The sequence below is a fragment of the Odontesthes bonariensis genome, chromosome 16, assembly GCF_027942865.1.
Source record: "Odontesthes bonariensis isolate fOdoBon6 chromosome 16, fOdoBon6.hap1, whole genome shotgun sequence".
Lineage (NCBI taxonomy): Eukaryota > Metazoa > Chordata > Actinopteri > Atheriniformes > Atherinopsidae > Odontesthes > Odontesthes bonariensis.
Window position 1 is genome coordinate 25,083,410 of NC_134521.1, and position 14,639 is coordinate 25,098,048.

The 14,639-nt window shown below is 40.7% G+C and overlaps 1 protein-coding gene across 2 annotated transcripts in view; it reads right to left on the bottom strand.

Moving 5' to 3' along the window:
• Positions 1 to 961: 961 nt before the first annotated feature.
• The window catches only part of stk32a (serine/threonine kinase 32A), a 91,941-nt gene continuing 78,263 nt past the window's right edge, over positions 962 to 14,639 (bottom strand). For both annotated transcript variants that reach the window (XM_075486691.1, XM_075486692.1), the window contains 2 exons: positions 5,003 to 5,067; positions 962 to 3,887 (listed from right to left, as the gene is read on the bottom strand). In XM_075486691.1, coding sequence (XP_075342806.1) covers positions 3,776 to 3,887; positions 5,003 to 5,067 — 177 coding nt within the window. In that variant the 3' untranslated portion in view covers positions 962 to 3,775. The remainder of the gene's footprint in view (positions 3,888 to 5,002; positions 5,068 to 14,639) is intronic.

Here is a 14,639-nt window from a genome sequence, read left to right on the forward strand (position 1 = left end):
GTGAACAAAGTAGTCAAGCCTCAGTATCACCTGGTGTATTCTAATGGTGTAAGATTATAGTAGATATACATGATGTAGGTATTTTTTGTCCATATTTCATGAAAGAATGGATTTAATAGTTGAAATGATCTATGTCCAGAACACTTGGAAAAGCATAGAAACTCTGCGGCACAGCAAGGTCAGAAAACGCTTTTTCTACTCCTGTGTAACGTCAGCCTCTGAGCTGCATGTAATGGGAAATAACAACAAAATGACACACAAAGAAGCACGATGCTCCATTTTACAGACTGCATCACGATCCTGCGGACAGAATCCTACTTCTCTGCTAGTGTGTGCGTGTGACTGCATCTGCACATTAGAGCCTTCAGAATCTTCCTTCTTTTCTATATGGTGATTAAAAACTTGGTGTGTATGTCCTCTAGATGACTTTAAGTATCTTTGGAATACTTCCATGATACGCCCAGGTTCGCTGCTTATCTTAAGAGATGCCACACAGAAAATGCAGGCATTTATTAACTGAAAATCCTTGCCCCAATTTAGCTACTAATGTGGAAAAATGCTGCTTAAGCTCAGACTGCTGTGCAGGAGAGAAGGGTGCCCTCTATGACCTGGGTAAGTGGTGGTCCTCAGTCTGTAAACCATGGATAAGTGTGGCTAAAATAAAGGCAATATGAAGGATGAGCTATGGCAGTGGAAATTATATTTGTTTCTTTTTCACTTTGTGTTGTTTGAAAGTGTGAAATGCCTATCCCTTTGACTTTTTTGTTGGTTACTTGTAGTACAAGTCGATTACCACTGGAGGGCGGCATTACACTGAAGCTAGTTGTAGAACAAGCAGCATCACATGCTACCATTTAGCTCATGAGCTCATGATCAGTTTTTTTTTTTTTTTTTTTTTTTTTTTTACTGATCATACGGTAATTCAGAAATGAATCAGTTGAAATAAAAAAAAACAAGTCAGTTGGTTCAGAAAAAGAAAATTTGTATTTAAGGCACACCTTAACAGTTTCAACTCCATCACATTTGATTACAGTAAACACAGTGACAACTGAAGGACAACCAAACCTAAACATGGATGAGATTCACAGGTGTCTAACAATTCTGTTTCCAGACTAAATCAGTCTTTTAGATAGACATTTGTTTTTTGATAAAAAGTATTGCCTGGCCTAAACACTATTTTCTTGCCACCGAAGTTGCCCCTGAAAATGATTACAAATCATTAACCTGGTGCAATAAACCCACCTCATTCTGTACTCGTGTTAGGTTACATTTTCACAATTTAGAAGAACCATTCCCAGATATTATTGCACCAGGCATAACGCAGATCATACCACCCCATTTCCCTGTCCCACTAACCTACAGTCTACAGGAAACCACCTTTGGAACTGCAAAAATTACATCGGTGACAATGACAAAAACAACAACACAAAGGTAAGTCAAAACATTGTACCAAATATCAATGTGCCAACATGAACAAATTTAAGAGACTGAAATATATTCCAAATTGAATTACAAGAGATGATGTGTCTGAAAGAATTGATCCATAATGCAGATAGATCAGACGAGGGTCTGTAGAACGATGAGGTATATGTAGAAATCACATTTGTACTGACGAACTGTGGAAAACAGCTCAGGTTTTTACTATGTACAGATGCAGAATCTAGATGTGCGTCATATCAACGGTCTAAGGCATCCTTCTGTAAACTAGGCAAGTGATCTTTTTTTTTTGGATGTGGCTTTGAACAAGTTCAAACCCATAGCCAGACTTACGGGTGTTGCTTTTGCCATCTAGTTGCTTGTTTGGGCCTGAATTTTGAACAACTGAGACAATAGTGATCTCATCTAGTGGCACATAATAAATGTAAATGATTGTATCCAACACAAAAAAAGGAAATGCATATTTGACTATAACAAATTTCAGTGTCGACAATAACTAAAACAGAATCTTGTCCGGGAAGTCAGCTTAATCTGCATCTCCTGGGGGAAGAAGTATTCACTCACAGCTCTACAATGTTTTCTTATCTTTCTGTGCATAAATGCTACAATTATTAAAGAAGCGTGTGCAAAGCAAGGTTCAGTGCAAACACAAACATCTACCGCCTACCTTTTCTACTTGAAGACCCAGTTGGCCATTTGCAGAACGGAGGCGCAAGTTTGTCCAAACTGCCAGTGTTTTTAAGGAGTTTAACATAAACTTTCATCATAATGTTTACTTACTTGGTTCGTCTAATAAAGCCTTTTAAGCCTATTTTTTTCTGCATTTAAGATTCTGAATACACTATTTAAATCATCAACAGATCAAGAAAACTGCAGCAACGTTTTTTCAAATATATCAGACATTCCAAATGTTGTAAACATACCATTATTGTTAGCTTAACTAGCAAAGCTAGGCATAGCACTTTGAGATTTTATTGTAAATGTAAAGTGCGTTATAAATAAAATGTATTATTATTATTATTATTATTATAATGATCACTGCAACTATTTATCTGCTGCTATGATAAAGTGAGCCATTCATGCTTAAGCTCAATTAAACTCTTATTAGTTCAGTCTTAAATGAATCTGGGATTTCTTTCTCGAAACCAAAGTTCTTGTTCAAGCTATTGACAGAATCAATTTGAATGTTTGTACAAACTCCCGTTTTCAGAAAACGTGGGACATTTTCTGAAATGCACTTTCTTAAAACTGCTCTCTGTAATTTGATGACTCAGCCTTTTCTTTAACTGGCATAAATCCAGAGAAACCATTCCCAGTGTCCTCCCTGTCCAACTTGGCTGTGTTTAGAAAATCTGAACAAGTTTCAAATTTGATGCTTCCAACTGACTTCAAAAAGTTAAACCATCGTCCCTCTTTTCAATGACACGTTTGAATCCTTTGAAAATAAATGATGGATTTTTGATGGATCCTCTTTTTACACACACCCCCGTCATCCTGACCTATGAGCCGTTTATCAGCTGACGGTACAATCTGTAAAACGAACCTTCTTGGCCTGGCTCCCAACTTTTTCTGAGTCTGTTGCAGGTATTAAATTTGATAATTGTTCTATATTTTCAAAATGCAGTTAGGTTGTTCAACGAAGAGCCTGTTCAGACTAATAAAAAAAAGTTGCAGATTTCACCGTTTTTATTTCATTTCAGAAAATTCCCAAGCATTTCTGGAAAGGCATGTCACGCTTGTGTCCTGTTTTTTTTTTTTTCGTGAAGATGTTGTCAGCCTGTGAAGTCAGTGTGGCGAACACTGGAGACCTATATCATATCTAAATAACCATATTTAACCTGAAAAATTTCTCATATTAGAAATCAAAGTCACAACATTCAGATTTCAGGCGTAGTTGACCAGCTGAGCAGGTGCGGTATTGTCTTCTTTTTGGCAAGGTCTGGCTTTTTTTCTCACTTCAGCATGCTGTCCAGAGGACAGGTTGAGCAGATACGGGAGCACCAGAGTAACATAGGAGAGCATGATATGAATGACACAATGCTGAGTCAATCCTTTTAGTAACAGCAAAGCAAAAAGCCGGTCTCCGACATGGCCGCTTCTCCAGGAGTCCATTTCACTCCAGCAGCTCTTGATTTCTTGACAATGTGACTTTTGTGAATGAAAGGTGCTGCACACAAGGCCATACAGTGCTGCTTTTGTGTTTGTACAGAATAGTTAAGAGTGTAGGAACATAGAAGACCAGTTGTGAGTGCATGTGCTGATAGAGCAGTAGGGGTCTGTATGTAGCTGGCTCATCTACAAGCTGCAGGTGGGTGCAAATAATAAGGTGGGGCGAGGCCTATCCTGATAAATAAGCAGCTGGCTCAACGTTGTTGTTCTGTCCATCTTCTATCACCTTGTTCTTCTCACTCGTGGATAGCTCTGAAGAGCTCACCAATGCCTTTCTTGACCTGTTTAGTAAAAAAAACATAGTATATTATGAACATTTTTTCGAAGTAAAAAGTAGCAACAGAAACACTCGTAGATCAATTCTACAGAATTTTCCGACTACACATTTTGGTCACATTTATTGTTATTCCTATATTTCACCAAATGATGGCCACGGGTAGCCAACAATACTGATTCACTTTGATAGGCATGTATTAAGTTACCTCATTGGTAATTTCATATTTCCGTAGAATTAAAGTTAGCGAATATAAGAAATGTTAATCAATCATTTTACTCTTGCCTTAATTTATATACCCATAAAAGGTAACGGTTAACTTCGCTCGTCTACCTCAACATTTTACCTAATATAAATATTGTTTACGGTGCAAAATAGTTTAAGAGTCACGTGATAAAGCAGACTTTAGTAACCTTAATAATATATTTTCTGTCTCTTATTTAACCTAACATGAATTGCAAGAATCCACCTAGCCCTAGTTAAAATAACCAGTTTGAGCTTGAAGTCTCGCCAGTGTCAATAACTGCCACTTTTGCTATCGCCATGGCTACAAGCCTGGCTGGTATGACAGCCCTGTTTCCAGGGTGGCGTTTAATCGGTAGGCCTGAAGCGAGAGGGAAGGTGAGAGAAATTCAAGTTTGATTTGCTCGAATTTCTTCTTCTCAAGGTTACCGAGTTCTGCCTTTTGTTTTGTTCCGTTTTCATACTAGTTTTGAAAGTTTTCTATGAAGTCGATGTGGGGAAAACACTCTGCCACAAATTTAATATCCATGCATCTCATCCTACAGTATTACACCAGCCAGCAAGAAATACCAAACTCTAGAAATCTAGAAAGTGCTATTAAATGTTATATAATTTCCCTTTGGGATAAATAAAGGCCTTTTTAATTTTATAAAATTTTTATTTACCAGGTATTCACTGAAAATTGTGGAAGCAGCATTAAATATAAATATATTTAATTTTTAATTCGATTAATTTATTAAAGGTGTAATTCTTTCTCAAATCCTATTAATTTTACAACACTAACACTTTTTTCTTTAGTTAATACTTCAATGTCAGTTATTTCACAACAAGGCAGTATTGATTGTAGACGTTGAAGGACAGGTCAAGGAGCCTTCTTACTTTTCTCTGTTGAAGACAATAAAGTCTCTCTGGACGTTATCCAAACGCTGCTGTAACTGCCCATTCTGGGGAGAGACAAAAACACAACATAATTCCTAGTTTCAGAGTTGATCACATTGTTTTGGTGTCAGTGTTACTTTATGGTATCGGCTGGCATGCAAGACCTCACACACAGCATATGCAAGATGTTCACTGCGCACACTATTCATCTTGTCTTATCTGTTTCGGCTCCTTTATTAAGATGCCAGTTGAGGAAATCCTTCTAACTTTGGAGGACACCTGTGCTTTCATGCCTCCACCTGATTGTGGCATTTGGCCCACTTCACTTCACATCCGGCTGTCATGCAAGCCTGTTCTAACACTACTGTAGTGCCAAGACACTAAGACACGTGCTTTCTTGCACCCCAGTGGATGCAATGAGGAGGAAGATCACAGAGATGCATTTTATTTATTTGTTTATTTATTTAAATACATATAGCAGATGTATGTGTTATGTTCTCATAAACAAAATAGCGGCGTGCAGTTTAGGTAACTTTACTGACTTCATGAAACATTCAAACTGATACAGCATTCATTCCGGTACCTATATAATGTATCACTACGCGCAGTGCGCGGCTCATTACTACACAGAAAGTAGTTCCTATGAACATAACAACTCCTCCCTTCTAGCTTTGAAATACACTAGAGAAGCTTAAACACTATCAATTAACTCTGTTATCCTTAAAGTACTTAACCTAAGCTATATGTCTTCAAACTAACTAACTAGGCTACAAGTCTAATCTCGGTGGAGGATGTCACGCTCGTTCAGGATAGCGCCGTTCTGGTATATCCGGAACCGGTCTGGAAGAAGCAGCTGGGCTATCAGTCGCTGGAGCAGTCTCTGCATTCAGCTCATCTGGTGGTTCATCCGGTGGTTCATCTGGCGTGAACAATGCAAAGTCCTCAGAACTGTCTGTACAGTCTGCATCACGGCATTGGTCATTTCTGGTGGAGTTTCTAGTGTCCAGTAACTGATCCACATGTCTGCGCCAGATCAGTCCAGGTGGTACTCTTACTGTGTAAGTAAGTGGGCCCGTTTTGGAAACTATCTCACCAGTTTGCCACTTCTGATTCCCATGACGATAATCTCTGGCAAGTACAGACTGACCCACGTGGAAGGTTCTCAGTGATGCTTGCTTTTTGATCTTACTGCTTTGTTTGTTTGACACGTCCCTGTGCAGGTCTGGTTTCAGGAGGTCCAGACGTGATCTTAAGGATCTTCCCATGAACAGCACGGACGGTGTCTCACCTGTGATGGAATGTTCGGTGTTGCGGTAAGACAACAGGAAGTTGGCCAGTTTCTCTGATATGGACAGTTTGGTGTTTGCCGTGGCTTTCATGGATTGTTTGAAGGTCTGGACGAATCTCTCTGCAAGTCCATTTGTTGCAGGGTGATATGGCACGGTGGTAACGTGCTTGATTCCATTTCCTTTCATGAACATCTGAAAGTCCTCTGAAGTAAACTGGCTACCGTTATCACTGACTAGCTGCTGTGGCAGTCCAGCGCGAGCAAACAGAGTACGAAGAACTTCAATCGTCACTGTTGACGTTGCATTCTTCACAGGGAACACTTCAGGCCATTTAGAGTATGCATCGACGACCACTAGGAACATTCTGTCCAGAATGGGACCTGCGTAGTCGATGTGAACTCTCTGCCACACAGTTGAAGGCCACTCCCAGGTGTGCGGTGGAGCTACCTGTGGTTGACGCTGAGTTTGCTGGCATCCTGAGCATGTCTTTGTGACGTCTTCGATTTCATGATCAATGCCAGGCCACCAGACATGGCTTCTGGCCAGGCTCTTCATTTTAACTACCCCTTGATGTCCATTGTGAAGAGACTCTAGCACTCGGCGTCACAGCTTTGGTGGTATGATGACTCTGGTGCCCCACATTACACAGCCTTGGCATACGGACAACTGCTCTCGTCGGTCTGCGTACTCAGGTAGGCCAGCATTACCCTTCTGAGGCCACCCCTTCACCGTCAAGTCGTAGACTCTCACCATCGTGGGATCACGACCCGTTTCCCTCTTCACCTCTAGGAAAGTGACAGGCAGATTCTCCATCTGTGTCATGTGAAAAAGTTCAGCTGGATCTGAAAACACAGATTTGTCACCTGACTCATGGGGAAGGCGAGAAAGACCATCTGCATTTCCGTGAAGCTTGGTGCCTTTGAACTCAATGGTGTAATCATGAGCTCCTAGAAACAATGACCACCTCTGCAGACGTGCCGCCATCATGGTAGGGACTGACTTGCTGGGGTTGAAGATACCCACTAGAGGCTGATGGTCAGTGATCAGTGGGAAATGTTTACCGTACAGGTATTGATTAAACTTCTTGACCCCCCAGACTAAGCTCAAACCCTCACGGTCAATTTGGGCATAGTTTTGTTCGGCTTTGTTCAAGGACCTGGAGGCGAACGCGATAGGCCGTTCAGAGCCATCCTTCATCTTGTGGGAAAGCACAGCACCGATACCATATGGCGATGCGTCACAGGCTAAACGCAATGGTAGATTGGGGTTGTAGTGCGTCAACACTTTCTCTGATGCTATCAGTTGCTTTGCTACCATGAACGCCTGTTCGCAGGACTTCGTCCATCTCCATACAGTTTTCACTTGCAACAGACTGTTTAATGGATGCAACACTGTTGTGATGTTGGGCAAGAACTTGCCATAGTAATTGACAAGGCCCAAAAAGGAGCGTAGCTGACGGACATTCTCGGGCCTGGGTGCCTTCAAGACTGCATCCACCTTATCTTGTGACTTGTGAAGACCATCCTTGTCGATCTTGTGACCACAGTACTCGATTGAGTCTTTGAAAAACTCACATTTTTCTTTGTTCACTCTGAGTCCAAAGTCTGAGAGCCTCTGTAAGACTGCCTCCAGGTTGGTCAGATGTGTGTGTTCGTCACTTCCTGTAACAAGGATATCGTCTAAATAGCACTGAGTGCCAGGGATGTCTTGAAGAACTTGGTCTATGGCTCTTTGCCATACAGCAGGGGCCGACGCTATTCCAAAGACCAGCCGGTTGTATTGGAACAGCCCCTTGTGAGTGTTAATGGTTAGATATTTCTTTGACGCTTCTTCCAACTCCATTTGCAGGTAGGCCTGCGCTAAATCGATCTTGGAGAAATGCTGACCTCCAGCCAGCGAGGCAAAGATATCCTCTATTCGGGGTAGTGGATATTGGTCCGCCTGGAGCACTGGATTTAGGCTGACTTTGAAGTCGCCACAGATGCGTAAAGCACCACTCTTCTTTACGACCGGCACGATGGGCGTGGCCCACTGACCAATCCACCTTTGACAAGATACCTTGGTCCTCAAGGCTCTTGAGCTCTACTTCCACCTTTGGGCGTAATGCATAAGGCAGGTTGCGGGCTTTGTGGAATTTTGGTTGAGCATTTTCAGTTAAAGCTATTTTGGCTTTGATCTGTGCCAGGGTTCCAATTCAAAACTGGTGCGAAGTGATCCAGTAGGTTCCTCAGTCGTTCTGGGGTAGGCTGAGGGCTCTCTTTAGACATCTCCATCACTTTGATTGATTTCCAGTTAAGCTGGATGCTACGCAGCCACTCTCGTCCAAATAATGGCACATTGTCATTTTGCACCACATACAGATCCAGTACTCGCTTTGTTTTCTCATACTTTACTTTCACCTTTAATTTTCCCATTGGGGAGACTTTTTCACCTGTGTAAGTCTTGAACGTGAGTGAGGTATGTTTCAGTTTCATTTTGGCAAATTTGTTCTTGTAATCTTTGTAGGATATGATGGACAGGGCTGACCCAGTGTCTAGCTCCATTTTGAGTTTCTGTCCCTCAATTTTAGGTGTTACCCAAATGACATTTTGTTGACTTTCTTTCACTGAGTGAAGCTCTAGGCAAGCCAATTCCTGCTCATATTCATCTGAATTAGAGTCATTTGAATTATCCTCATTCAATTCATTAACCTTTTTGTTTCTCCATTTCACATTTTATTTTCTCTCTTTTTGTTTCGTTTTGCACACTTTTTGGATATGCCCTCTTCTGTTGCACTGGTTACAGTCTTTGTCTTTGAACCAACATTCATCAGGGCTGTGGTTTTGCTTTCCACATCGGAAACAAGCTGCCATCTTTTCAGCACGTTTTGTTGTAAATTTGTTCACTGTGTATTCGCTAGACGACGCTGTCTTCTTTCGTAATTCAACTGCATCCTTTGCAGCGGTCTCCATTGAGACGGCTACCTCCAGAGCGCGCACGACCGTCAAGTCTTTCTCTGTGAGAAGCCGCTTCTGCGTGCTTTCATGCACGAGACCACACACGAGTCGATCACACAGCGCGTCTGACAATCCATCTCTGAACTCGCAGTGCTCCGATAACCTGCGCAGTTCGGCTATGTATTCCGTGACAGACTCATTTTTCTTTTGATTTCTATTGTGAAATCTAAACCTTTCTGAAATGACCAGCGGTTTTGGGTTTAAATGCTCTTGCAACAGTTTCACAATTTCCGTATATGGCTTGCTTGCTGGTTTCTGTAGTGACATCAAATTTCGAAGTAGATTATAAGTCTTTGGACCCATTACGCTGAGAATCACAGCCACTTTCCGATCATTTTCGATTTTGTTAGCCAGGATATACAGTTCAACTCTTTCAATGTACGTGGTCCAATCCTCCACTGTACTATCAAACGCATCCATCTGTCCCACAAATCCAGCCATTTTCGTTAAATGCTGACGGTTTCACTAGTCGACACAGTCCACTTTTATTCCGTATCAAGTTACTTTCGTTTTTCCTCAGGTTACTCACGACCTCGGCTCCTTTGTTTTCCTTCTCCCTTCCTCACGAGCTGGACACTTTTTCCTTGTAGCTTGCGTCGCGTCGGGGGTAGGCAAAACAACCGTGGAAAGTTGAAAAGAGACAATTTTTACTTCCATTAAACCTCCACGCCACGTTAGGTTCGAGTCTCGTCGCCAATTGTTGTGTTCTCATCAACAAAATAGACAGGAAAAGCGGTGTGCAGTTTAGGTAACTTTACTGACTTCTTGAAACATTCAAACTGATACAGCATTCATTCCGGTACCTATATAGTGTATCACTACGCGCAGTGCACGGCTCATTACTACACAGAAAGCAGTTCCTATGAACATAACAATATGCAACACTGGTTCCTAGGGGGGGTAAATAAGAGAAAAAATAATTAAATAAATTAAGAACATAATATTCAAAACTAGACATGATTACAAGTTTGCTGATGAATTAACCCAATTTTTTCAGGTCTCATTAGTGAATTTAAAACGAAAAGGTTGTGCATTCCAAATATATGCCCCGTTCACAGAAAAATCTGTCTGAGCAAAAGAGTTTACAGTTGCCACATAAAGCAGGTCGAATGGATCTGCTGCAAAGAGAGGTGGAGGAGCAAGTCCATTAAAACATTTAAATACAAACTTAATCCAGTAGAAATCCATATAGTTAAATAAACTTCTAAAATCTTATGTTTGCCTAAAATTGCTTTTTTATTGAGGATTTTTAATACTGCCGAGATTCAGTTGTAGATTTCCTTGCCTGAGATCAGACAGTCAAACCTTGTGTGAAAATGCAGATGCCGATTTTCATTTAGTACAACAGACATCTTGTTTTCCTTATTTTTCTTTTTCAATCTTCATTTGTGGTTAGCTTTTCTGAAACAGCATCTCAAGTTTGACCAGAAACATAAGCAGCTGCATCATCGGTGTAAATCTAAAAGCTAAAAATGGAACAAACCTCACACAGGAAGGTCATTTATGTACAGACTAAAAAGGATAAGATTTCATGTGGGAGAGACTTGATATTATACAATGACAAAGACACGTTTGTGGCCCTGCAGGTATGAATTAAACCATGATTGTGATTTCTTGGACAGATTTCATATTAGAAAGTTTGAAATTAAGTTATTGTAAGGTTGTTGTGTTTTTTTTTCAAATTCAAATAAACACCACCTGCAATATTTTCTTTATCGAGAGACGGTTTCTACATAATCTAGTTGCTCTGATACAACCTTCGAGAGCACTTTAAAAAGAGCTGGAAGGAAACTGATAGCCCTATAGTTACTCGCCTCTGTATTTCCAGATCTTAATGCAGGGTTGATCTATTTTTCTTTAAATCAGAGAATTGTCCAGTTTAACCAGGCGGCCATTTTAGTTGAGTTGGCTTGTATGGCCTTGTTTTTGCTGGCATTGTTAGTGATTGAAGGACTGTTTAGGTGAGTTTGTCTGCTGAATCTGCTAGTGTTTCTCGTCCTGCCTCCACCTCTGGCATCCTCTATACTTTCATTACCCCCTACCCGAACCAGGGTTTGAATCCCATTCCTACTTATCTTTACCTCTTCTATTTCTACCCCCTACCCGAACCAGGGTTTGTATCCCCACCCCGCTTTGACTGGTGTGCAGTTAGTGAGAGGCTGGGGTAGCTTGTGTTTATGTAAAGAAAATATGGTTGTGGTGTTGTGAGGAACAGTGATGGCTGGCATTAGGGGAGTGACTCTGGGACGCCAGTGGTCATTGTCTAGCCTCCTGGAGGTGTCGTGGGCCCAACTAGACGAAACACTGATGAAAGGAGGTTCCCACCTGATGACCCCAATGACATGTTGGTCAGCACTGCTCACTGATCTATATAGGGAGTATAGGGAATTATTCACTGAGTCTGGTCCATTTTTTTCTTTATTCTTTAGCACAAGTCTTGTGTTTATCTTAAATTAAATTTAATAGAAACAGTAACGAGATAAATAAGGGGTAGAACTAAGATGTGACAATATTATTCTAAATAAAAAGCAATATCTAGGTTAAATATGTCTTAAGTCATTGATGGCTCTCATTAGATCTCATTGGTCAACTTCCCTAATCTCAAAGGAGTTGATATCATCTTCATCAGAGATTACAGCTTTCACATTAGTAATATCACGAGGAAATTCATTGCCAGATCTTTAACAGATAAAGTAAATAAGTTTTCAAAACTGCTAGAAACCCGTACAAGGTCAGGGATAATGTCCTCACTGACTCTGAGCTCATGTTTATCATTAGCATTTATATTTTGTCTGTTTAACTGTTTCCACATTATATTGCCATTTTACATTTTTTTGGCTTCTGATAAAACGCGAATGTCTTAAATTGCTTTTCAGACACGCAGTTCCTTAATGACTTAATTCCTGATACTTTTAATTTTTCATCATCATTATCAAACCGTACTCTGTGAATGTGGGTCTGGGGGAAACTAGCACAAGAAAACTTTATACAGTAAATCAAACATTTGATTTTATGAGCATCAAGAGAAACGCAGCCCTCATCCTCACTAACGGGTTCGAACATGTAGGCCGTGCACATACAATAGTTCCTCTCAAAGCTGGCCCATATAACAACAAAATGGCTGATTTAGAGTCTGGAGCTGTCAGTCACACAGCCCAGCAGAGAGGTCCTTCACAGGTGCTGTCACAGCAGGGAAGATGCTCTACTGCCATCCAAAAGCCATCAATTAGTGGCAGGAAGACAGTGGTAACAGTATAGAGGAAAACGGAAGGAAAGTAGTTGCAAGGGGATTGTAAAATGGTTTTACATGCATGAGTGACAGGGAGAACGTTAAGAAATATGGAACAGATCTATACTTGGCAAAAATGTTTATTGCAGTTTAGCCTGTTAGTTCCTGGGACACTATCGCTGCATTATACAGAAGAAAATGGAAGAACCAAAGCCATAAAGAAGAAAGATTCGGACAGAGACTTTGAGAACAGGAGGTACTTGCGATGGCCACAAAAAGGACAAAGAAACAGATAAGAGGATGAATACAAAACTGCCGACCACTTGTCAAACATGAGTTATAGATGTGAGATGCAAAAGACATGATGGATGAGACGACAAGAATGATGTACAATCTTTCTATAGCTCTCACAGTGTCGCATAAATCTAAAGGCGGGGCCATTTAGAAGTAAAAACATCCTCTTTGTATAACACTGCATTTATCAATATAGCATTTTTTAAATGACCAGTTTCATTAGGTCTGGTACAGCCATCCCCACACACAAGACAAGACAAGACACGACACGCACAAAATGTTCCATCATGGTGGAACAAGCTACTGAATGCTGTCAGAACAGGATGTCCCTCTCTAACTTTAAAAATCTCTGAAAGATCTCATCTCTTCCACGAGCATCTCCGCTCTTTACATCTTTAACACCCTGCAACATTTAACCGGGACTCACTTGCACTTCTGTATCTCCTCTACTTGTACTGCACCATTTCAATTAATTTAAATGTAGAACTTATTGTAGCCAAGAGACCAGCTTGAATATTATTTCCTCACTTCCAATTTGCCTTGGATAAAAGCACTGCTAAAAGATTTCATGTAAATGTAAAATGTAGTTCCAGCTGGGGGATGAGCATATACGCCATGCTGCCTGAAGTAGAACCTCTCTGCAAGGCTCAAACTTTTGTTATCTTTGTGGTACTTATATTTTAGGGGCGCGACATGTTCTAGACTCAAATCTGATCTCCTGCTTTGGTTTCTTGTTATACAGTGCTAATATATGAGTACCTTTGATCCCACTCCCACTAAAAACCCTAATGTAATTATCCTACACTCTCATTTATAGCCACAAAGGCGCTTTTCTATTGGCTTTTCTAAACTTTGTTTGTATCCTTTTTTGATCCTCCAAACTACAAACAAATTTCGATAGGTCTTCTTTTTCAGTTATCTGAAACCATGGTTTAGCTAAGTATCTAATAACTACAACTGACTTGCATGACTTGCACTAACAGAACAAAATCATTTCACAATTTATTTACTTAAAGGTAGGGTAGGAGATCCTGGATTTTGAGTCCAGCGAAGCTGCATTTTGAAAATACACAGGTAAAAAGTCCCAACCCTTTTCTTCACTTTCCCCCCGAAGGCACGCCTCTAGAGTACATGAACGCGCACGAGCACGAAGGTGCACGAGCGCTGTTCTGACAGCAAGCATCGATCATTGCCGTATTTAGTATTTAGTTTATGCTAACTATACGTTTAATAATGCTAGGTGCTAGCCAAGCTGGCTCTAGTTTAGCTTCCTGCCAAGCTTCGTTCACGGAGCAGGGTACGCGCACAGGGGGAAGGAGGGGGAAGGAGGGGGAGGGAGGAGCAGATTGCAGTTTGATAGACGGCATCAGTATCCAATCATTGTGAACGGTCCGTTCACAATGATTGGATACTGTTTTTCCTAGATTGTACGTTCTAGAGGCCACTAAAACTTTTCATATTTGTGTCAAAACTTTTAATCAATTGGTTGCAATGAGGGTGTGAAGAGTATTTCAAGCAATATGTAAAAAAATGTTCCAGAAAAAGATCCCCTACCCCGCCTTTAAAGTGAAAATTTCCAAATGTGCAATACCATTTTTTTTCTTCAAATGCCTCTAAAACCATATTCAGATGCCTATGTCAGCTCTTGCCAAATATCATCCTCTTTCAAACTAAGCACACTCTGTATCAAGTAAGTGACAAATGTAGCAAATTAAAATTTCAAACTTTTGATGTTTCACTTCGTTTTGAACATTCCTGCTTCTTTTCGTTACCTAAGAAACGAAGACCTACATTGCATTCATGTTTATTTTTGTATTTTATCCTCTGAG